Source organism: Micromys minutus (genome assembly GCF_963924665.1).
Source record: "Micromys minutus genome assembly, chromosome: 4".
In the NCBI taxonomy this organism is placed as follows: Eukaryota; Metazoa; Chordata; class Mammalia; order Rodentia; family Muridae; genus Micromys; species Micromys minutus.
This window is the reverse complement of record NC_137973.1, coordinates 32,483,985-32,507,087: the sequence shown is the minus strand read 5'-3', so window position 1 is coordinate 32,507,087 and position 23,103 is coordinate 32,483,985. Positions and strand designations below refer to the sequence as shown.

Here is a 23,103-nt window from a genome sequence, read left to right as displayed (position 1 = left end):
CTGTGTCACTGCTCCAAGCCCATTCTTTGTATTCTAATTTTACCGTGTTCCCACTGTACTCCATGCTTCGCCGTTGCCACGCCCACCCCCATGTTATTGTCCTGGAGACTGAGTGCAAACTCACTCATACTAGGTGACTCATCCACTACAAGCTCCATTCCCAGCCAGTTTGTGTTTGCTACCTGTTCTCATTAGGGTGCCCAGGCAGCTGGCTTTGACCTAGGACTCATCATCCTGCCTCAGCCTTCTCTGTAGCCATAATAATCCTGCACCACCAGGTCTGTCTCCGTACGAATTTTCAAAATTATTTTCGTTATTTTTGTTCTTACTGACCAAGGGAACATCGATTTTCTGGAATAAGTGTCATTTCTTTTGTGTTGACCTTGGACAAGTTACTCTGTTTTCATAAGATTTAATTTTTTTTTTTTACTTACAAAATGGGCATTAAAATAGACCTGCTGAAAGGTCGGAAAGAGAGCATAGGACTTGCTTAGCTCTACAGTTACAGAAAGTCCCCCCAAAGGCAAGGAGTTAGTGTTTTGACTAGGATCACCAATACACTCCTTTCCCTGCATATCTCATGCCCGGTATGATGAACCCCTGGCTCACAGCAGGCTTGTTGGATGAGTGATCGAATGAGGCCCTGTCCTCCACGACTGTTGTCGTCGCTGAGGCTCATATGTGAGGAACCGAGGACAGGAGAGAACAAATACACTGAAATCCCACAGAGCAGCGTCCGAGTCTATGGATGTTCTTAAAGCCAGGGTCAAGGCGGTGCTCCTAATGAACTCACGTCAGTGGCCCTTGTCTTTGTGCCTTGGCCATCTCCAACCCCACTCCCACCCTGAAAACATACCTGTGTTTAGGCTTCAGGCCAAACATTTCATGATCAAACCTTTGGTTCATCTGTTTTTCCATATATCTGTTTTTTACTGATGGACCAAGGATATTTGACAAATAGTACTTGATTCGAGAAGAGAACAGCATATCTATCGGATATCCACATTTCCCCACACGGTTCAAGATCCAAGCTCCTCTCCTGGTACTGAGGAATACCTGGGGCATGGGAAACACGGCTTCTTTTGGTCAGTCTGTCAGTCTGGCTTACAGTCCTTCAAAAGCAGCCCAATTCTCCTGAAGGGTAAATTCAAACTCACTGGTCCCACAGCCTTGAAAGCAAAACACCTTGCTGTTTCCTGCCCATACACTCCTACAGTTAAGCTGGTGCGTGCACTGGCCATGGATACAGCTTGCTGTGATCACCTACTGCTTGCTAAACCAGCCCCTTTCTTATGAAGCAGTGGTTCTCAACCTTCCTAATGCTGCAACACTTTAATACTATTCCTCATGGTATGGTGACCCGCCCTCTTCAACCATAAAACTATTTTCATGTCTACTTCATAACTGTAATTTTGCTATTGTTCTGAACCATTATGTAAATCTCCGTGTTTTATGATGGTCTTAGAATGGCCCCTGTGAAAGGGTCATTTGATGCCAAAAGGGGTTGTGACCTACAGATTGAGAACCACTGTTATAAACCCTCTATGATTTTGGATCTCAGATCCAATCTCCTCCCGTAAGGACACCACTGATCAAGGTGATCATTTCTCTCCATCTCTTGAACTTTTCCTAGCACTTGCCATCTACAGAACTCATTAGAAAGTCTAGAGGCGGGGCTGGAGTCATGGCTCGGTGGGTAAAGTCCCTGCAACCAAGCCCAGAAACCTAAGGTCTATCCCTGAGACCTACATGGTGGAAAGAGAGAATTCCTGACCCCCATATACACATTGCTTCATGCTTACCACTCTTACCCCGCACAGAACAAATAACTGTAAAGCAGCTTAAAAATATATATATATATGTATATAAAACCATAAATCAGAAAGTAACTGCTTTAATCCCAAACCCTCAGTCATTTTTGCCACTGACATTGCTTGCAGTGTTACAAAAACCTTGTTTATCATTCGTATAGTTCGTATTATACCATTTGTCACCAAGAGCCCTGTTAAAATATCTATCTCGCTTATTTCTAAGCTCTTGACCTCTGAGTGTGTTTCTGCAGAGCAACAGCCTGTGCACCATCTCCCAGCATGTCTGTATCACTCCTTACTGATATCTGTTACCTCTGAGTAAGCCGCCGTGACCAGTCTTACACATTTTAATCGGCACAGTGACTCTTAAGGAAGGCACTGCCAGCCCCACTTCACGGATGAGCGGCGCAGGGAGAGCAACGCTCCCAGCCTGAGGTCATAGCTAGAGAACAGCAAAGCTGACTTTCCTACCGTGTCTGAGAACTATTTCCCTGACTGTCAAGGACATGCAGACTGCTGGAGGAACTATAGAAGTCTTTCTGTGTTCCCACTGGCCAAAGTCCAGTGGGCAACACAGAAAGACTGACTACAGGCTATGTTCAATTACCAGAAAGACTATTACTTATCCTGGTCCGCATCTCCCTCTGGGTGTGGTTTCCAGAGCTGTAGGAAGTGTACATTGCCTCAGAGTCTCTTGTCTAGGCTCTCAAGCAGTGGGCTGCCTGTCTGCGGAGGGAGGATCCTTTCCTCCTCACATACAGTTTCCCCAATGGGGAGAAACCCAAGGGCTTGTGTATCAAAGGTTTCTGCATGTCACAGGTGAAAGCACATGCATGTTCCTAGGAACCAGATGGTTTTGTGTATAAGCTGCACACCTTTGGACAAGCAAGGTCAGTGCTCAGAGGTGGAATTAAGAAGCCCCCTATTTATTCAACAGTGGCAGCAAAAACATATATCCCAAGGTTATTGTGAGAAATGGTGTTTTTGTAAACAGTGATACACAGGAGGCACTCGATAAATGTTTAGTGCCCATTACACTTTAATTTCATTTCCCATCTCCACCTTTTTTACAGTAAGCAACATACTTATAAACCTTACTTTAAAAGAACTATATAAGGAAATTATTTAATCAATACAGTCCTCTACAAATATGCTACGGGTTACTTTAAGAAAACCCTGAAAGCCACAATTTTGTTAAATGATACTTGCTCAGCAAGGCTGCCCCATGACACCTCTTCTCAGCACTGTCTCCATGCCTAATCATCAAGGTTGTTTCCTACGTTACCCCGTGAGTTAATTCTACACTTCTTAGGAGATGATTACATAAGCCCAAGACGATGTTTCTCCTCACAAAATGATGCTGGGCTGGAGAGATGGCTCAGTGGTTAAGAATACTTGCTTCTGTCACAGAAGACCCACGTTTGGCACTCAGCTCTTACATCAGGTGCTCACCTGTGGTTCCAGCTACAGGAGAATCTGAAGCTTCTGTGTTCATGTGTACACTACACACATACACACATACACACACTCACTATAATAAAATTAAATCTTTAACTTCCTTGATACATTGAAATCCATCAGTCCGTTTGAAAGTTCTGATTTATAATATCTATATGAAGCATCAACCTAAAATCTAAAACTTGGACAGCGAACCAGCCTCACGTGTTTGCTTCTGTCCTGGTGGGGGATGTGTAGGTCCCTATATTTCTTGGTGGGCCTACTTCCTTGGTAAGAATGAAGCCAAGTAAAGCCGACATTGATGTAAAGCTGTCATTGATGCAGACCTGCTTGGCGGTGTGGCTGATCTCTACAGCCAGATCTCCTCCAGAGTTCCCAATGCCAATTATAATGACCCTCTGCCCGGTGAATTCCACTGGGTTCTTATATTCTCGACTGTGAAAGTACTTTCCTTTAAACTTTTCAATTCCTAAAAGAGAAGAAAAATACTGATGGGGAGGGGCCGGGCTGTATAAAGGATAGTATTTGTCAAAGCATGCGTTTTGTTCTCTCTTTGTGGAATTTAAAGTTCAAACTTATATTTCCCACACTCTCCTTCATTGAACAGCTCTTCTTGCCTTTCTGAACACTTCCGCCTCTTCCTCTCCTTGCTTTTGTGATTCCCCTGCCATGAATCACCTGCGTTTTGAATTTGCAAATGCAGACAAAGACAGCCTAAGAAAACCTCCCTTCTCCTTTATCTTTTCAACCCCACACTTCCATGTGCACGCTGTAGAATGTATTTCTAAAGGGAAAAGTCCAGGCCTGAAACAGGAAATAAAATGCTTTAAGCTTTTGCTTCATTCTTAGAAATTCAAAATTTACATGGTTTTCTTCTTCAATTGAAGAAAACTCTCATATTCCAATTAGCGCAAATCAGGGACTCCAGCCTTCCTTTTGGTCCTTGGGAAAACAGTCACCACGAGCTTAAATACAGTCATGTGCTGTAGACAGGAATACAGTCATTCTGAGAAGCAGGTTGAAGACGGATTTCATCACTGGGCACACCTAGATGGCATGGTTCAGTCAAAAGACACAGTGAACATGAGTGTGTGAGGCTGTTGTTGGTATGGTATGGTCTATGATTGTATAGCACAAATTTCAAATACATGCGGTTATACAAAATATGGTACTGTAAATGTATAACCGGTAAGTTACTTATTGCCCAGTATTATAAATGTAACAGGTATACACGCTACAATTTTAAGTAGCTTGACAGCGCGGTAGATTGGTACACCAGCATCACCACAAATAGTGTCTCCTGCTTCGGTATCACAGTGGCTAAGTCCTTACTAGACAGCAGGATATTTTCAGTTCCACTACAGTGTTATGGGGCTAACATTGTACATGTAGTCATTCCTTGACACAGATGACATTTGTGGCTCATGACGGTGGACAGACCTCTAATCTTCCTTTAGCCTTCCAAACTGTAATTTTTTCCCCCACGTTCAAAATGGCAGTAATACAAATGACAAAACAGAGGGGAGTGTATTTAATTAGGGTAAGACTATTTTTAAATCCCACATTAAGAATCACCCAGACCACAGCCCTCCCATTCCTGAGGTCATACCATAGGCATGGCTGCAGCGTCAGCCCTCAGGGTGGGTTACTCACCAGGAAAGCTTTCCAGGGGCAGGTGAGGATCCGTGTGGTGACCTGTGCAAACCAGGACTCCATCGAAGATGTCTTCCTGCTTTTTCCCTGCATGCTCAGTGACCACCTGCCACTGGCCTGAGGTAGAGAAATCGGGCTGCTTCTTCACGCTGCACACTGTGGTCTAAAAAGTGACAGGGATCTGTAGCCACAACCTATAGAGTATATGTCTCCCCTGAGACAACTCCCTGCAGAATGCTACAGAAAAGGTTGTCACGGGCACTATCACGTGCAGGGCTTCTGTATGAATATTTGATTCACACACTCCACAGGGTGGGGGGAAGCTTGGGGCTTCTCTCAAGCATTAGTGACATATGCACTAATGGCTCCTCCATCCCCTAATATCCTACCTCCATGTCTGCTTCTCCCAGTGCAAAGCAGGAGTGGCTGGCCTTTAACACATGCGAAGGTATAGCTCTCCCTTCCCTGGGACTAGAACACCATCGCAGTGGCTCTCCTCTGCCTTCTAGAGATGCTTGTTTTAGAAGCGACTCTAAAGGGCCGAGAGATGAAGATGACTGGCATAATTTTAAGCTCTGTAAAAACTAACTAAATAAATACGGGCTCCTCTGCGCAGCTTAAGTGCACCAAGAATGTGTTTCAATGTTTCTGAGGCCCTAGGTGTAGGGTCTCAGTGGACTGAAAGACAGTCCACCCAGCTCCCACATCTTGGCCCACACAGCGTTCTCTGTCCTGAGCATTTACAAAGGCCAGGGCCTCTGCTCGAATCACACTTTTGCTTTTTCTTCACTTGGCAGACTCGCGTTCATTCTTCACGCAGCCCAGACATATTCTGCTCTGAAATCAAGCTTCCCTGGAGCCGACACCTCATGTCCTCAGGAATTACCTCCTCTGAGCAGCAACAGGGAACCCTCAGCATGTGCCTCTCCATTTTCATTTTTATCAAATCTCTACTTAATATCATTTTCCCTGATTTTTTTGGTTTGTTTTTGCTTTAGTTTTTTTGTTTCCGCACTTTTACTGCTTAGCTCAGAGCCAAGCTTATTCAAGAAATGTCTCTCTTGCACAAAGGACAGTCCATGGGCTGCAAATGCCAGGCTTTGAAAGTTACCACTGAGTATCACATTGATCATGATTTAGCAGAACAGTCAGGAAGGCTTGGGCTTTTGCCAGTTGTCATAAATAATTTTTTTTTAAATGGGCATGATTTCAAATTATAGAAACATGCCAGAAAACTTCAGAGAAAGAAGGAACCAGAAACAAGCTTCGATACTCATGTTGGTTTGTAAGCAAGGGAATTTATAGAAACTGAAGGTGAGAAACGCACTTGCCTAAGAGCACAAGCTAATCTGTGGTAGAGAAAGGAGTATCATTAATCAACCATGAAGCAATCATCAGTCATAATCAATGCATTGCTCCTCATTCAGTGCTTTCCCCTCTCTTCAGAGCTGATTTCTCTGCTTCCCCGCTGACTTCCCAATGACCACTTCACTGGGTTGTGAGTACATAAAATAACACATTGTAAAGCAGCAAAGAGCTAAGTGATAGCGGACAAGGAGATTTTTAAAGGTCTGACTCCAGCCTCCTTCCCTCATCAGTTTCTATAAAAGCCAGCAGGAGATGAACACATGGTAAACACTAGTGCAGAGATTTCCTGCTTCTTCAGCCGAGATGTGTATGAAGGAGGGCTTTCCTCAAACATTTCCCAAGTACCAAGAGGGCATGGGTAGAGTCTTTGTGTCGCATAAATCTGTGTCTAGTTCAAGCTAATCTCGACAGATAACACAGGTCAATAAGCATCAAGGCTCACTGGCCCGATGAACAAGTTCAAACAGGAAGAAAACAAAACCTCCTACCTTGAATTGTATGTATTTGAGAAGGTCAAATTCTTTGGCATACATCCTGAAATACTCTAGGACCTGGGAGTTGTGCATGAAGTTAGGGTAATGATCTGGAATAGGGTAGTCACTGAAACACATCATCTCCTTGGAGGTGTTGATGACCACGGACTTATAAATACTGGCCCTTCCTTCCTCAGGGTTTTCCTGTGCGAAATAAGAAGCTCTTAATGGCAACCCGGGAATCAACTTCACAAAATATAAGGAGCCAACGCTTATCTAAAAACTTATCTAAGTGAACAAACACACATACACACACCTACAGCATTAAATCTATATAAGAAAAAGTGGCCTGTTATAACTTTAAATGAAAATAATATATGAACCATAAAATTAAGTGTACATCCTAGTCATCTAGTATATATTATATATATTTGTTTATATAATCACATATTTCATAATCTCTCTGTTTAATATGCATAATATATATTATATATTTAATTAATATATAATAATCATTTGTTTAATATATTTCCTTTGAGTACACTGTATTAATTATATATAATTTGTACACATAGTTTGAATAGGGAAATCATTTATTACAAAGGTGGAATTTTTCTTTCATTTTTACTAAAATGTTAATTAAACACTCATGAGGAAGTAAAACCCTTAGCAGACTAGTATAGAAAGATACTTCCTCAAGTCAATAAAAACAATTTAAAACATGCAAGTAGATAACAGCATGCTTAACAGTAGAAGACTGTGCTCTGATTTTATTGGGAACACAAAGATGCTCTTTTGGGACACTTCCAGAGAGCATTGTACTCGAAGTCCTAGTTGTATGGCCTACAAGTCATGAAAGAGGTTATAAAAACCAATTTTGAGGCCAATTCCCTGAATGTTTGTGTGAAACAAATCCCAAAGAATGAAATGCTAACCCTGTAACTATAGAATACAGCCAGGCCATACATCAGAAAGAAAACACAGGGCGCTGCAGGGCTGGGAGATAGCTCAGTTGGTTCAGTGCTCATGTTGCAAGCATTCGAATTCAAGTTTAATCTCCAGAATTTACATGAAGAAATGCCTGATGGGGCAGGCTGGAGAGATGGCTCAGAGGTTAAGAACACAAGCTGCTCTTCCAGAGGTCCTGAGTTCAATTCCCAGCAACCACATGGTAGCTCATAACTATCTATAATGATATTTGGTGCCCTCTTCTGGCACATGTATATGGAGTACTGTGTACATAATAAATAAACCTTTTTTAAAATGCCTGGTGTGGTGCCATGGGCTTGCAATTGCAACACCAAAGAGGTTTACACAGCTGAGCCCTAGGGCTTGCTGTCAGTCAAGCTCATTTTCTTAGCAAGTAGACTCTCATAAAAATGGACCATGCCGAAAAGCAACACTTAAGGATGCATACACATGCACACTTGTACACACACACACACACACACACACACACACTCACCAGTTACATAACCAGGCTTGATGTTTGTAAGCTCAGTACTCAGAAACTGACCTGAAGATTGCTGATGTTCAATGTCAGCATGAACTACATATTAAATTCGAGGCCATCCTGAGCTACAGAGCAAGACCCTCAAAAAAGAAACAAGTTAGCAACTTACCTGTATGTCAGAAATGAACCACTGAAAATTTTAATTTTAATAATAGCCCATCCTTGTCTTAAATGCTTAGGTATTAAAAAGATATCTAGAGCAATATGACTAAAGTAGAAATCATAGATAAAGAGATCAAAGAGACATAAATGAGAGCTTCATGGATTGGAAGAGTCAGTACTGTGAAGATCCAGCTCCTCCTGCTTGCCCTGAAAACACAGAGTAGTCCCTGGCAGCATTCCAGCAAACACTGTATAGATATCAACAAATGGATTCTAGAGATGTCTGGAAATAGCCATTAGTCCTTAGGTGCGGCTGGCTATAGTAACTTTCTTCCCAAGGCAGAAAAGAAGATGAACTTTACACCAGTTGTCTTAGGGTTTCTATTCCTGTGCAAACATCATGAGCAAGAAGCAAGTTGGGGCAGAAAACATATAAAAATTAGTATCAGAAAGTGTTAATTTATAACATGAAGAAGGCAATCCTAGTTTAGGTGAGTCAGAAAAAGAGGGGTGGAAGGAATCTCAGGGGTTCATCACTGAGAAGGGAACCCCAGCATTCTTAACTGGATACAGGGTGCCCAGGGTAGAACCTCAAAGTGCTAGGATCGAGTTTCTCTATATGAGACATCTACAATTAATTGATCAATTAACTTAATGGCACCAAGAGAACAGCAAGACTCCAAATAATAAGCAAGGGGGTGACAACTTCAGTAGAGGAATTTTCAGGAAACCACCAAGTATGTGAAGTGTCTAGCAAACCATGAATGTCTAGTACCTTCTTCTACAGCTATGTGATGGATTGTAGTGTGAGAATGAAGGTTTGTGCCTTCAGGAGCATTCTAAGCAGACAGAAGGACAGTATGCCCCTCAGGGGCATTTATGTATGTATGCATATATGTATGTATGCATGTATGTATGCTTTTTAAAAGGTTTATTTATTATATATAAGTACATTGTAGCTGTCTTCAGACACACCAGAAAAGGGCATCAGATTCCATTATAGATGGTTGTGAGCCACCATGTGGTTACTGGGATTTGAACTCAGGACCTCTGGATTTGAACTCAGGACCTCTTAACCACTGAGCCAGCTCTCCAGCCCATATGTATATTTTTTGAGTTGGGGTCACACTATGTATCTCTAGCTGGTCTGAAACTCCCTGTGTATACCAGGCTCACCTCAAACTCACAGAGATCTGCCTGTCTCTGCCACCTGAGTGCTGAGATCAAAGGCATGTGTCACTGTGCCTAGCTAGTATTTTAAAGTCTCTTTGTCCGTCTGTCTGTCTGTTTGTTTAAAACTCACGGAAATCCACCTGCCTCTGCATCTCAAGTGCTGGGATAAGGGGTGTGGGACATTACACATGATTCAGAAACTGATTTAAACACATTAGGAAGTTCATACATGCATGCCAGGCATCACACATGCCAGCTCATACATGCCAGGCAACACGAGTGACTCTGGACTATAATTCTGAGCCATGCAGATGTGTCTGTTCTAACAGAAGCCAGCATATTATAACAAAACATGGCTTACTGATTTACATAAGGTTTGCACCATTCTGCCAAGAGGACAATCAGAAAATAAAGTTCATTAGTCCTCTAGACAACAATCATTTCAAGACGCTTTAGCAATAAAAATCACAAACCTGATTTTCTGGCATGACGTTGGATGCTCTCCCAGCGTCTGCCCTTCATCTACTGATTTCATGCTTGTTTCATGATTACTAAACCTGGCTCTGGTGCTTAGCAGAGGTACTAAGTGTGTAGGTCCCAATCCATGCCTACTGAGTAATATCTGGCGTGCCTCAATGATCACCCAGCATTGTCCGTGGCTAACAGTCTGTCCAGAGCCACAGTGCAGGCGGGCTGCACATCTGTTTAACTGTGGGGCAGCATGGCATTGCTTTTAAGGATATGGCCAGCACTGCTAAAAGTTGTGAAAAATGAAACACAGTCATGGAACTTTGACACTACTCTGAAAATGAGCTCAAGAAGCAAGCCCAGCGCGTGCCAGGTTGGAAGCCAGTGGCGGTGGCTGACATTCACGTAATAAACACACCAGTCACTCCAGAAGTCAGCGTTTGTTTGTCTGAGACAGAGTCCTTCTACACAGTCATGGCTGACCTCAAACTCATGTGTAGACCAGGCTGGCCTCCACCTCATGGGGATCAGCCTGCCTGTGCTGCCCCAGTGCTGGGATTAAGGACATCCAGCACCATTCGCAGCTGGTATTTTAAACTCCTACTGGTACCTTGCCTGGTTGTATATGCATAGGGGTCAAATGAAACCTAGTGTACCTAGGAGAGAGCTAGAGACAGGAGCAAAGGCCAAGCGATTGGACCTTCTCTTCTCCACGGAAGGAAAAGTTTAAAGCAAACAGGGCAGTCATATTTTTATGTTCTGTTCTAAGACTAGAATTGTCAGTTACCTCAAGTGAGAAGGAAATTTGTGTGCATTAGTGTGTGTGTGTGTGTGTGTGTGTGTGTGTGTGTTCCCTCTGTCTCTTCCTGTCTTTCTCTGTGTGTGTTGGCAGTACACGTAAAGGCTAAAGGTCAATGTTGGGTCTTCTCCTTAATTAATAAAGTCCTCACTTATTATTTGAGACAGGACATTTTCTGAGCTTGGAGCCAGAAGACTATTTTGCCCTGTAGCTGGGAAGTCTCAGGACTATTCCCGTCTTTGCTACTGTCCCCACAGTTGGGGTTACAAGAGCTTGTTGCTCCACTAAGCTTCTTCCTTCCCTTTCCTCTTCTTTCCTATTTCCTTTCCTTTCCTCCCCTCTCCACCTCTCTCTCCCTTCCTCCCTTCCTTTTTTTTTACGTGAATACTAGGGATTAAGATCAAATCTTCCCGGCTCCTGGGGCAAGCTATTAGCATTTTCTAAAAAAAAAAAAAAAAAAAAAAAAAAAAAAAAAAAAAAAAAAAAAAAGCCATCTCTCCCCAGCCCCAAGACAAAAGAAGGGAAAGATTTATTTATTTTTGTTTTATATGTGTGAGTGCTTTGCCTACACACATGTTTAAGTGCTATGTTTACACTTGGTGTCTCAGGTCAGAAGAGGGTGTCAGGTCCCCTGGAGCTGGGCTTCTGGTGCTGGTGAGTGCTGGCAACTGAACTGGGGTTCCCTGAAAGAACAAGTGCTCTTACCTGCTGCGTCTTCTCTCCAGCCCCACTCTAGGAACTGCTTTCAATAGAAAAGACTGAAGGTGTTCTAAACAGACACTAGGCTCAATATCCATTTCAGGAGCTGGGGACAAGAAGGGAACTTCTAATGTTTGCTACTCCACCATTTCGCGGTTTGTTTCCCGTTTCTGAATAGCAGCGAAGTTCAGAAACACACAAGCAAACAAAAACTCTGGTCTGTGTGCCGTTTGTGTGGCAACAGAAAAGAGAAATATGTGGCATTTCACTTTGCAGCCAGCCTACAGAGAGGAACCGGCCTAAAATCTGACCCGCTGCCATTGCGGAACTCAAGTAACTTCCTTGTGCAGCCCGTTCCAGATAAGAGGAGTCTCTCGGGAGTTGCAAGAACTCCTTCAAGTCTTGGGGACTCAGGAGATTTACCTGGAACCTCCACAGTCCTCCGATGTCACCAGACCTTTCAAAGCAGACAGGTTCCAAGCCCTCTTCCAGGCAGCACTTGATGCAGGTGAGTCCGCTTGCTCCTGATCCAATTACAGCAATCCTTTTCTTGGCCATGGTCGCCAGAGAGTTTCGCTGGTTGAGTCAGCGTCACCTGTCCTAAAGAAAGAATGACAAGAGTGAACACTCTGGGCCAAGACACTCAAACAAATGTAACAAGAGGTGTGTCTGGGCCGTGGCAAGAGAAGGTACTGTCTCAGCGCCTCAGATAAACACTGTGGTGGCCAATGGGGAGGGACTGTACCGTCCCACCTCCTATTCCGCCCATCTAAGGGCGTGCACTCTTCTTAAACGCAAAGGAAACAGCTCAAAACGCTTTGGGAAGAAAACAATGATATTATATATGTTTTAATCCATAGCTTCTCAGCAGCATAGGGAGAGCCACCCTCCAGGCTCCATCCCTTCCCACTTTTCCTTCCCTGTTTACTTTCAACTTCCTGTTTTTGTTTCAACGTGATCAGGGCCAGCTAATCTGAGCCCTTCAGAAGCAACCCTGGCTCCAATGTGAAGAAGAAAGTTCACTTTCTAAAGTCCCTTGAAACAGGCGCTCTGTCCTGGCCTCTCCTCTACTTCAGAGACCAGATCTTTGAACCCACTACTGCAGCAGGAATTTGATACTGCAGCTTGCTCAGGGGGTGACTGGGGGATAGTGACAAGTGCATTGTGCGTCCTAGGTAGAAGAGCTTCCTGGTAAATGCAGGAAATTAACGCATATGCAGTTAATTTCAATAAAATGGATACTTTTTAAAAAGTGATTTCTCACCCAAATTCCATTTTGAAATGTACCTTAAAAATTCCAATGTAAAATCAGGTAAAACTGACAATATATCGACTATAGGATTCACGCACTGCAGCAGCATGCAGATGTGTACATTTGTAGACATCACAAATTGTGTCTGAAGCCTTGAGTCGTTACTGGCCCTGTATAAACACTACTCTGTGTAATGACTTTGCCTAACATGCTTTTTGGCAACCAACGCAGGTCCTTGGCTCTGACAGCTCAGTATCTCCCTTCATGCGCAACATGAGGGTTTACTAGTACATGGTTCAAATGGTCTAAAAGAATCCATTATGTAACCCTCCCAGCAAACCCAGGAGGCAAGCACTACTAGGATCAGCTCCAGTGTGCAGGTGGAAAACACTGAGCAAGGCAGGGAGGCCAAGCCTGTAACCCAGCAGGCTCTGCACCAGCACCGGCTTACCTCTGCCCCAGCTCTCCCCCTTCTCCTATTCCCTCCCTTCCCTATTGTTCTTTTATATATATATATTTTTTTATTGGATATTCTCTGCATTTACATTTCAGATGTTATCCATTTCCCCAATCCCCTCCTCCCTCCTCCTCCCATTGCCTCCATGAAGATGCTCCCTCTCCCAACCACCCTCTCCCACCTCAGCACATTGGCGTTCCCCTACATTGTGAAAAAGGGCCTTCCCTGGACCAAAGGCCTCTCTTCTCATTGATGCCAGAGAATGCCATCCTCTGCTGCATATGCACCTGGGGCCATGGGTCTCTCTATGTGAACCCATTGGTTGGAATTTTAGTCCCTGGGAGCTGTGGTGGGTTTGGTTAGTTGACAATTTTGTTCTTCCCATGGGGTTTCAGACCCTTTCAGCTCCTTCAGTCCTTTCTTTAGCTCCTTCATTGGGGTCCTTGTGTTCAGTCTGATGGTTAGCTGCAAGCATGCTCCTCTGTATCAGTATGACTCTGGCAGAACCTCTGAGGAGGCATCCATATCAGATTCCTGCCAGTAAGCATTACTTGGCATCAGCAATAGTGCTTCGGTTTAGTGGCTGCATATGGGGTGGATCCCCAGATGAGGCAGTATATGGATGATCTTTTCTCCAATCCCTGCTTCTCCGTTTGTCTCTTTATTTCCTCTCAATGAGTGTTTTGTTCTCCCTTCTAGAGGACTGAGGAATCCACCTTCTAGCATTCCTTCTCTTTGACCTTTTTAAGTTGTGTGAATTGTATTCAAGCTTTTAGGGTTAGTATCCGCTTATCAGTGAGTACATACCAAGAGTCTTCTTTTGTGACTGGGTTACCTCACTCAGGAGGATAGCTTCTAGTTCCATTCATTTGCCTAGAAATTTTATGAACTCATTGTTTTTAATAGCTCCATGGTATAAATGTAACACACTTTCTGTATCCATTCCTTTGTTGAAGAACATCTAGGTTCTTTCCAGTTTCTGGCTATTATAAATAAGGCTGCTATGAACATGGTGGAGCATGTGTCCTTGTTAGATGTTGGAGCTTCTTTTGGGTATATGCCTAGGAGTGGTATAGTTGGGTCCTCAGGTAGATCTATGTCTGATTTTCTACGGAATCACCAGACTGATTTCCAGAGTGGGTGTACCAGTTTACAACCCCACCAACAGTGAAGGAATGATCTCCTTTCTCCACATCTTCGACAGCATCTGCTGTCACCTGAGTTTTTGATCTTAGCAATTCTGACTGATGTGAGGGGGAATCTTAGGGGTGTTTTGATTTGCATTTCCCTGATGACTACAGATATTAAGCATTTCTTCGGGTGCTTCTCAGCCATTCAACACTCCTCAGTTGAGAATTTTTTGTTTAGCTCTGTATCCCATTTTTAAATAGGATTATTTGATGCTCTAGAGTTTAACTTCTTGAGTTCTTTGTATATATTGGATACTAGCCCTCTATCAGATATAGGATTGGTAAAGATCTTTTCCCAATCTGTTGGCTGCCGGTTTGTTCTTTTGACAGTGTCCTTTGCCTTACAGAAGCTTTGCAATTTCATGAGGTCCCATTTGTCGATTCTTGATCTTAGAGCACAAGCCATTGGTGTTCTGTTCAGGAAAATTTCCCCTGTGCCTATGTGTTCTAAGCTCTTCCCTACTCTCTGTTCTATTAGTTTCAGTGTACCTAGTTTTATGTGGAGGTCTTTGATCAACTTGGACTTGAGCTTTGTACAAGGAGATAAGAATGATCAATTTGCATTCTTCCTGCATGCTGACTGCCAGTTGAACCAGCACCATTTGTTGAAGAGGTTGTCCTTTTTCCATTGAATGTTTTTAGATTCTTTGTCAAAGATCAAATGACCATAGGTGTGTGAGTTCATTTCTGGGTCTTCAATCTTGCTCCATTGACCTACTTGCCATTCTCTGTACCAATACCATGCAGTTTTTTTTTCTTACAACTTTATTTAAAAAAAAAAAAAAAAAAAACCCAGAGATACATGTACGGACTTTTAAAGGCATTTTGGCATAAAACTATATGAATATAGTTTTGTCAGTACTTGATTTTTTTAAAGGTTTGATAGTATGCATTGAAATCTTACTACTTACAATAAGCATAAAGTACATGTTAAACAAAGCGTAACATACCATGTGGTTTTTATCATAATTAATCTCTAATAAAGCTTGAGGTCAGGGATGGTGATTCCCCCAGCAGTTCTTTTATTATTGAGGATGTTTTACCCCATCCTGGGTTTTTTGTTATTCCAAATGAATTTGCAAATTGCTTTTTCTCCTGTTGTGAAGAATTAGTTGGAATTTTGATGGGGATTGCATTGAATCTGTAGATTGCTTTTGGCAAGATGGCCATTTTTACTATGATGATCCTTCTAATCCATGAGCATGGAAGATTTTTCCAGCTTCTGAGATCTTCAATTTCCTTCTTCAGAGACTTGAAGTTCTTGTCATACAGATCTTTCACTTGCTTGTGTAGAGTCACACCAAGGTATTTTATATTATTTGTGACTATTGTGAATTCCCTAATTTCTTTCTCAGCCTGTTTATTTTTTGAGTAGAGGAAGACTACTGATTTGTTTGAGTTAATTTTATATCCAGCCACTTTGCTGAAGTTATCATCTGTAGGAGTTCTCTGATGAAATTCTTGGTGTCACTTAAGTATACTATCATATCATCTGCAAATTGTGATATTTTGACTTCTTCCTTTCCAATTTGTATCCCTTGGACCTCTTTTTGCTGTCTGATTGCTCTGCCTAGTACTTCCAATAGTATATTGAATAGGTAGGGTGAGTGTCTAGTCCCTTGTTTTTTTTTTTTTTTTTTTTTTTTTTTAATCAGGCCTTGTCTTGTCCCTGATTTTAGTGGGATTCCTTCAAGTTTCAAACCATTTACTTTAATGGTGACTAATGGTTTGCTGTTTATTGCTTTTACTATGTTTAAATACAAGCCTTGAATTCCTGACCTTTCAAGGACTTTTAACATGAAGGGGTGTTGAATTTTGTCAAATGCTTTCTCAGCATATAAAGAGATGGTCCTGTGTGTTTTTTTTTTTTTTTTTTTTTTTGTTTTTTTGTTTGTTTGGTTTATTTTTTTAGTTTGTTTATATAGTGGGTTACATTGATGAATTTCTGTATACTGAACCATCCTTGCAACCCTGGGATGAAGCATACTTGATTACTGTAGATGATTGTTTTTGATATGTTTTTAGATTTAGTTTCCAAGACTTTTATTGAGAATTTTTGCATCAATATTCATGAGGGAAATTGGTCTAAAGTTCTCTCTTTGTAGGGTCTTTGTGTGGTTTAGGTATGAGCATAATTATGACTTTGAAGAATGAGTTGAGTAGTGTTCCCTCTATTTCTATTTTGTGGAATACTTGGAGAATATTGATATGAGGTCTTCTATGAAGGACTGATAAAACTCTGCATTAAAACTATCAGGTCCTGGGCTTTTTTTTTTGGTTGGGAGGCTTTTGATGACTGCTTCTATTTCTTTAGGGATTATGGGGCTGTTTAGATAGTTTATCTGATCCTGATTTAACTTTGGTATTGTTCATATCCTCTAGATTTTCTCGTTTTGTTGAGTATAGGCTTTTGTAGGATTTGAATTTCCTCAGTTTCTGTTGTTATGTCTCCCCTTTCATTTCTGATTTTTTTAGTTTGGATACTCTCTCTGTGCCCTATAGTTAGTATGGCTAAGGGTTTCTCAATCTTGATTTTTCTCAAAGAACCAGCTCTTGGTTTTGTTGATTCTTTGCATAGTTCTTTTTTTTTTTTTTTTCTATTTGTTGATTTCACCTCTGAGTTTGATTATTTCCTGCTGTCTACTCCCCTTGGGTGTATCTGCTTCTTTGTGTTCTAGAGCTTTCAGCTGTGCTGTCAAGCTGTTAGTGGACACTCTCTCCAGTTTCTTTTTGATGGCACTCAGAGCTATGAGTTTTCTTCTTAGCACTGCTTTCATTGTATCCCATTAGTTTGGGTATTTTGTGCCTTCATTTTCATTAAATTCTAAAAAGTCTTTGATTTCTTTCTTTATTTCTTCCTTGACCATGCTATCATTGAGTAGAACATTGGTTAGCTTCCATGGGTATGTGGGCTTTTTGTTGTTTTTGTTGTTATTAAAGACCAGTCACTTAATTCACGGTGATTTGATAGGATGCATGGGAGTATTTCTATCTTCTTATACCTGTTGAGGCCTGTTTTGTGACTATATGGTCAATTTTGGAGAAGGTGCAGTGAGGTGCTGAGAAGAAGGAACATTCTTTTGTATTAGGATGGAATATTCTATAGATGTCTGTTAAATCTATTTGGTTCATGACTTCCGTTACTTTCACCTTGTCTCTGTTCAGTTTCTGCTTCCACACTCTGTGTATTGATGAGAGTGGGTGTTGAAGTCTTCCACTATCATTCTGTGTGATGCAATATATGCTTTGAGCTTTAGTAGAGTTTTTTTTTATAAATGTGGGAGCTGTTGTATTTGGAGCTTAGATGTTCAGGATTGAGAGTTCATCTTGATAGATTTTCCCTTTGATGAGTAAAAAGTATCCTTCCTTATCTTGTTTGATGACTTTTAGTTGAAAATCTATTTTATTCAATATTAGGATGGGGGCTACTCCAGCTTGTTTCTTGGAACTATTTGCTTGGAAATTTTTTTCTCAACCTTTTACCCTGAGGTAATATCTGTCTTTGTTGCTGAGTTTCCTGTGTGCAGCAAAATGCTGGATCCTGTTGATGTCCCCAGTCTGATCGTCTAGATCTTTATTTTTCAGAATTGAGTCCACTGATGCTAAGAGATATTAAGAAATAGTGATTGTTGTTTCCTGCTATTTTGACCATATGTAGGTCTGGACACCATGTATACACCCTATGTCTTCAGACCCCAGATTATAGCTGAACTCCAGGAGCTGGAGTTCCAGGTGGTTCTGAGTTGCCATTTGGTTGCTGGCAACTGAACCCAGGTCTTCTGCAAGAGTGGCTGGCACTGACTTCTGAGTCGTCTCCCTGGCTCCCCTTATGCTTTTTAACCTCCTGCTTCTTGTTGCTAAACCTGCATTTTGCTTACATCTATTCAATAACTATCCCCTTTGAAGGTCACTTCCTGGAAGCTGGTCTCCAGGTAACGTGGAGTGAGTCTGAGTCTTGACTAAAGGATAGATGTGGAAGTCGGTTGCCTCACATGCAACCTGACTTACCATTGGGACTTTTCTGTTACAATAGTAAAGTTTGTAACAATTATGAGTGTCCAGGGGACACATACAGACAGAGAGAACAATACCAATTGCATGTCTACCATGTTGTAGGTACCTGGTTCCACAGAGAAGGGGAAGAGTAAACTCATAAGGACACAGAGAGATAGATCATGGGCACTGTGATAGGCCAAAAACAAGATCCTCAAAAGTGTACACATCCCAGCTCCCTACAACTTGAATTTACCTTACATGACCAAATGCTTAGTGGCTGGGAGTAAGCTAAGTTCCTGCAGAGGAAGATCATCTCCCCCCACCCCCCCAGGTTAGGGTAGTTTTCTTTTATGATTTTGTTGAAGATACTTACTGGGCCTTTTATTTGGGAGTCTTCACTCTCTTTTGTACCTATTATCCTTAGGTTTGGTCTTCTCATTGTATCCTGGATATCCTGGGTGTTTTGGGTTAGAAGCTTTTTGATTTTTGCATTTTCTCTAACTTTTGTGTCAATGTTTTCTAAGGTGTCTTTTGTCCCTGAGATTCTCTCTTCCTTCTCTTGTATTTTGTTGGTGAACCTTGTTTCTGTGACTCCTGATGTCTTTCCTAGGTTTTCCAACTTCAGGGTTGTCTCCTTTTGTAATCTCTCCTTTGTTTCTATTTCTGTTTTTAATTCCTTTACCTGTTTGGTTGTGCTTTCTTGTAGCTCTTTAAGTGATTTTTCTGTTTTTTGTGTTTCCTTTTTAAGGGCTACAACTAGTTTGCTTGTGTTCTCCTGGTTTTCCTGTATTTCTTTAAATATGTTATTTATGTGCTTCTCAAGGATCTCCATCATCATCATGAAGTATGATTTTAAGTCTAAATCTTGTTTTTCTGGTGAGTTGGGATATCCACTATTTGCTGTGGTGGGAGAACTGGGTTCTGATGCTGCCAGGTTGTCTTGGTTTCTGTTGCTTAGGTTCTTGCACTTGCCTCTTGCCATCTTGTTATCAGTGCTGCTAGGTGGTCTTGTGTTCTCTGACTGGAGCTTGTCTCTCCTGTGGGCCCGTGGTCTCCAGAGGGAGACTGCTTCTGGGTGTTCGGCTTTCTGGGTAGGCTGTGGATTCTGATGGTGGTGCCTGGTTCTGATGAAACTGGGCCAGTTTTGGCCTTGGGCAAGAAATGTCTGTCCCTGACAGCACTGCTACCTGGGCCCTGAGAGTTCTGGGAGGCGTCTCCCAGGATAGACAGTGGAGAGGTAGTGTGGACTTGCCTCAGTGCTCAGAAGTGAGAGCCCTCCTGTGGCTCTTCCTGGAGCCCAGCAAGTTGGGGCAGGCTGCCACGAGGAGACTTGTAATTTCTTTCTGTGTAATGATTTTAATCTGTTCTTGAAGAATGTGTTCTTATGGTGGTTGTTTTCTAGAGAGAATAACTTGTGGCTCTGAGGAAATCTTTTTTCTTACATGGAGAACTTTCTTTTCTTAGATGGTATAAAAAGTCTAAGAGAAAAAATAAAGTTGTTTAAGTCTGCCTGTTGAATCTTGCCCTTTTTTGGTGCTTTTCTCCATCTACCCAATTTGTGAGTGTGTGAGTGTGTGTGTGTGTGTGTGTGTGTGTGTGTGTGTGAGTGTGTGCATGTAAAATGAAGTTTTTAGACCTTGTTGAAGCTTGCTTTATCCACTGAGTATGTGTGTGTGGCATAATATACATACAAATTATAATATATATGTATACATGTGTAACATACAGATATAGATATGTGTGCACATACATATATATGTACATATATGTATTTGGCTTTTTGAGACAAGAGTCTAGCTGTGTAGCCCTTGCTGTACACACTGTGTAGCCTAAGCTGACTCTGAACTCATGACCTCACTTCCTCCCTAGAGTCAGGATTGGGGGCATGCACCACCACACACATGATGGACGATCACTCAGTCATTAAAGGAATGAAATCCTGTCCTTTACAGCAACATGAATGAGCCCATTCAAAAATCTTGGTGTCATGGGTATGGAGGGTGGAATGGTGGATACCAGAGTGTCTTAGTTACTTTTCAGTTGTTGTGATAAAACACTAAGACCAAGGCAACATATAGAAGGATGGCTTTTCTTGAGATTCTGGTTCCAGAGAGATAAAAATCCATCACCATCACATGGCAGGTACCACTCACATCTCGAAGTGAAAACACAAAGAGAGATCTATCATATTAGCAACATGAGTCTTCAAAGTCTTCTCCATTGACATTCTTCCTGCAGCAAGGCCACACCTCCAAAACCTCCCCAAATAGCACTGCCAGCTGGGAGCCTGTATGGGCTATTTCCATTCCTACGGGCACATAGAAAAGTGATGGAGTAAAGATGGAGTCAGGGTAGTTAGAGGGACAGGGATACAGATACATAGGAAGAACAATCTTTAATGTTCTTTTGCACAGCAAGGTGCCAGTGCTTGACAAAAATTAATTGAAGATTTCAAATGAGCCAATAGAAATAATTATAAATGTTCCCAACACAAAGAGCAGATGTTTGAGGTGTTGGAAATGCAAGTTTCCTCCATTAGACACTGTATGCACCACTGAAATGTCTCAACGTATTATTGGTTAGGTTTACATTACGGTTACTAAACAGTGCCTACCCCAGAGTAGGTACCCAAATGTTTGAACCAGGTGCCTGGAAGCAGTTTCAAATTTAAGACCTGTGTTTGTTAAAACTTTGACACACAAGGAATATATACCCCGGGTGGGCACGAATATATACCCCGGGTGGGCACGTCACGGTACAGAAAGCGTAAGGAACATGATGATGCTTCTCATCAGTCAGTCTTAACTGACAGTTAAGGCAAGTCCTAACCCGGGCTATACAATCATATTCAGTTTCATTCTTCCTGTCGTTCCTCCACAGATAAAGGCGAGCATCTGGCAACAGCAACTCAGAGAAATTAGCAGTCATTAAATTACCTCTTTGATAACCATAGCATTTGCAGCTCCTACCAAAACAAGCATGATTAAGCACAGGTCACCTACAGGTTATGTTTGCTCTCTGTGTCCTTGCTCTATGGGGTAACAGTAGTTCACTCCCAGCATCCAGTGAGGCAGACACAAGGCTTTAAAGGCTGCAACCACCGAGAAAAGTTTGTACAGTTCTTTCCTTTTGAACTGAAGATGATGTCAGTGACCTACAGTGAATGAAAGAGACTTTGGTTTTCTTTCTTAAAAAAAAAAAAAAGGGAACACCACGTTCTAACTTTACCGTGATTGTACATTTTCTGCATCAAATAATATATAATGTAGTTTGGTTAGTTGGATGGCTGGGGGAGTCTTTTTGTTCGTCTTTATTGTTGTTTTTATTTTAGGGTTTGTTTTTGAGTCAAGGTCTCTCTACATAGTTCTGGTTGTCTTAGAACTCACTCTGTAGACCAGACTGGTTTCAGACTCACAGAGATCCATCTACCTCTGCCTCCTGAGTGCTGGGATTAAAGGTGTGCTCCACCACATTCAGCTGACATATTTTAATAGGCTGTCTCTTGTTGAGGCAAATAAATAAATAAATAAATAAATAAACAAATAAATAAATAAATAAATAAATAAATGAATGAATAAATAAATAAATAAATGGAACTACATTAATTCATCTCATTGGCTCCATGCTGCCCCCGGCTCTCTCTGACCTGGGCAGTCCGAGAGCTGTTCCGGCATGGCACCTGGCCATAATGCCCCTGCTCACAATTCTCTTGGCGAGTTGTTACCACACCAGGCCCACGCTTCTCAATTCCATGGCACGTTTGGTGTGTCCCACTACTGTACTTTCTCTTGAACTCAATTAAGTCACCACATGAAGGAAAACACCAAACAATAGACTCTGATCTAATTGGTATGGTATAATTTTCCATCTAGACAGCACAAATCATCCTGTACACACCCATTCCTTATAAAATATTCCTAATAACCTGTATCTCTGCAGAGATGCGCAGAGAGGAATGTCTACATCTCCCTCCATGTAGCTTCTAGCTTCTCTTCCTAGCTGTTGCTCCTCCCTCTCATTCTAAAACTTTATTCCTGCCCATCCATCTTTCTTGTCCAATGACAGACCTTGTTTTATCTTTTACCTGACTTCCTACATAAAGACATCAACTTACAGTCTTTATTTATTTTATGATAGTTTCACACATGTAAACAATGCACCTTAATCATACCCCCTCCCATATACCAAGACATCTCCCTCTCTATTTCCTTCTTCCTTTTGAGATCCATTGAGTCTAACTAGTGTTTCCTGATGGAATGCAGTGATCCTGTTGACTTCCCCTTGTGCTGGTCTTATGCAGTGAGCTCATGAATGCAGTGGCCATACCATATCCAAAAGATAGCATTTCACAGAACCCTTGCCCATTAGACAGTGGGCAGTTTAGCAATGTGACCATTTAGCAGGGTGACAGTTTCCTACATTTCCCACTGGGGTCTTTTGACATACCAAACCACAGACTTTTGACCAAGTGTGAATTCCCTCTTGTAGAGCAGGCCTCAAATCCAAAAAAAAAAAAAAAAAAAAAAAAAAAATCAGTTAGTTACCCTGGCAACCTTCATACCGCTATTGCATCAGTGGCCAAATCTTGTTTGTTGTAGAAAACAGCAGTTGTTGTAAAAACCCAGTCACTTCAGAGAATTGATCCTCTTTAGTAACGGCCCTGCACTGTAATGTCGTCACGTAAATGTTCA

The 23,103-nt window shown here is 41.8% G+C and overlaps 1 protein-coding gene across 3 annotated transcripts in view; it reads right to left on the bottom strand.

Moving 5' to 3' along the window:
• Positions 1-23,103, bottom strand: part of FMO5 (flavin containing dimethylaniline monoxygenase 5) — a 51,301-nt gene that overhangs the window by 10,397 nt on the left and 17,801 nt on the right. Inside the window, exons 1-6 of one of the 3 annotated variants that reach the window (XM_080915823.1) lie at positions 12,271-12,351; positions 11,941-12,117; positions 6,779-6,967; positions 4,923-5,085; positions 3,596-3,738; positions 857-1,056 (exon numbers count right to left, since the gene is read on the bottom strand). In XM_080915823.1, coding sequence (XP_080771949.1) covers positions 857-1,056; positions 3,596-3,738; positions 4,923-5,085; positions 6,779-6,967; positions 11,941-12,075 — 830 coding nt within the window. In that variant the 5' untranslated portion in view covers positions 12,076-12,117; positions 12,271-12,351. Of the gene's footprint in view, positions 1-856; positions 1,057-3,595; positions 3,739-4,922; positions 5,086-6,778; positions 6,968-11,940; positions 12,186-12,270; positions 12,352-23,103 lie in introns of those variants that run through there. The other 2 variants (XM_080915822.1, XM_080915821.1) reach the window with 2 other exon arrangements.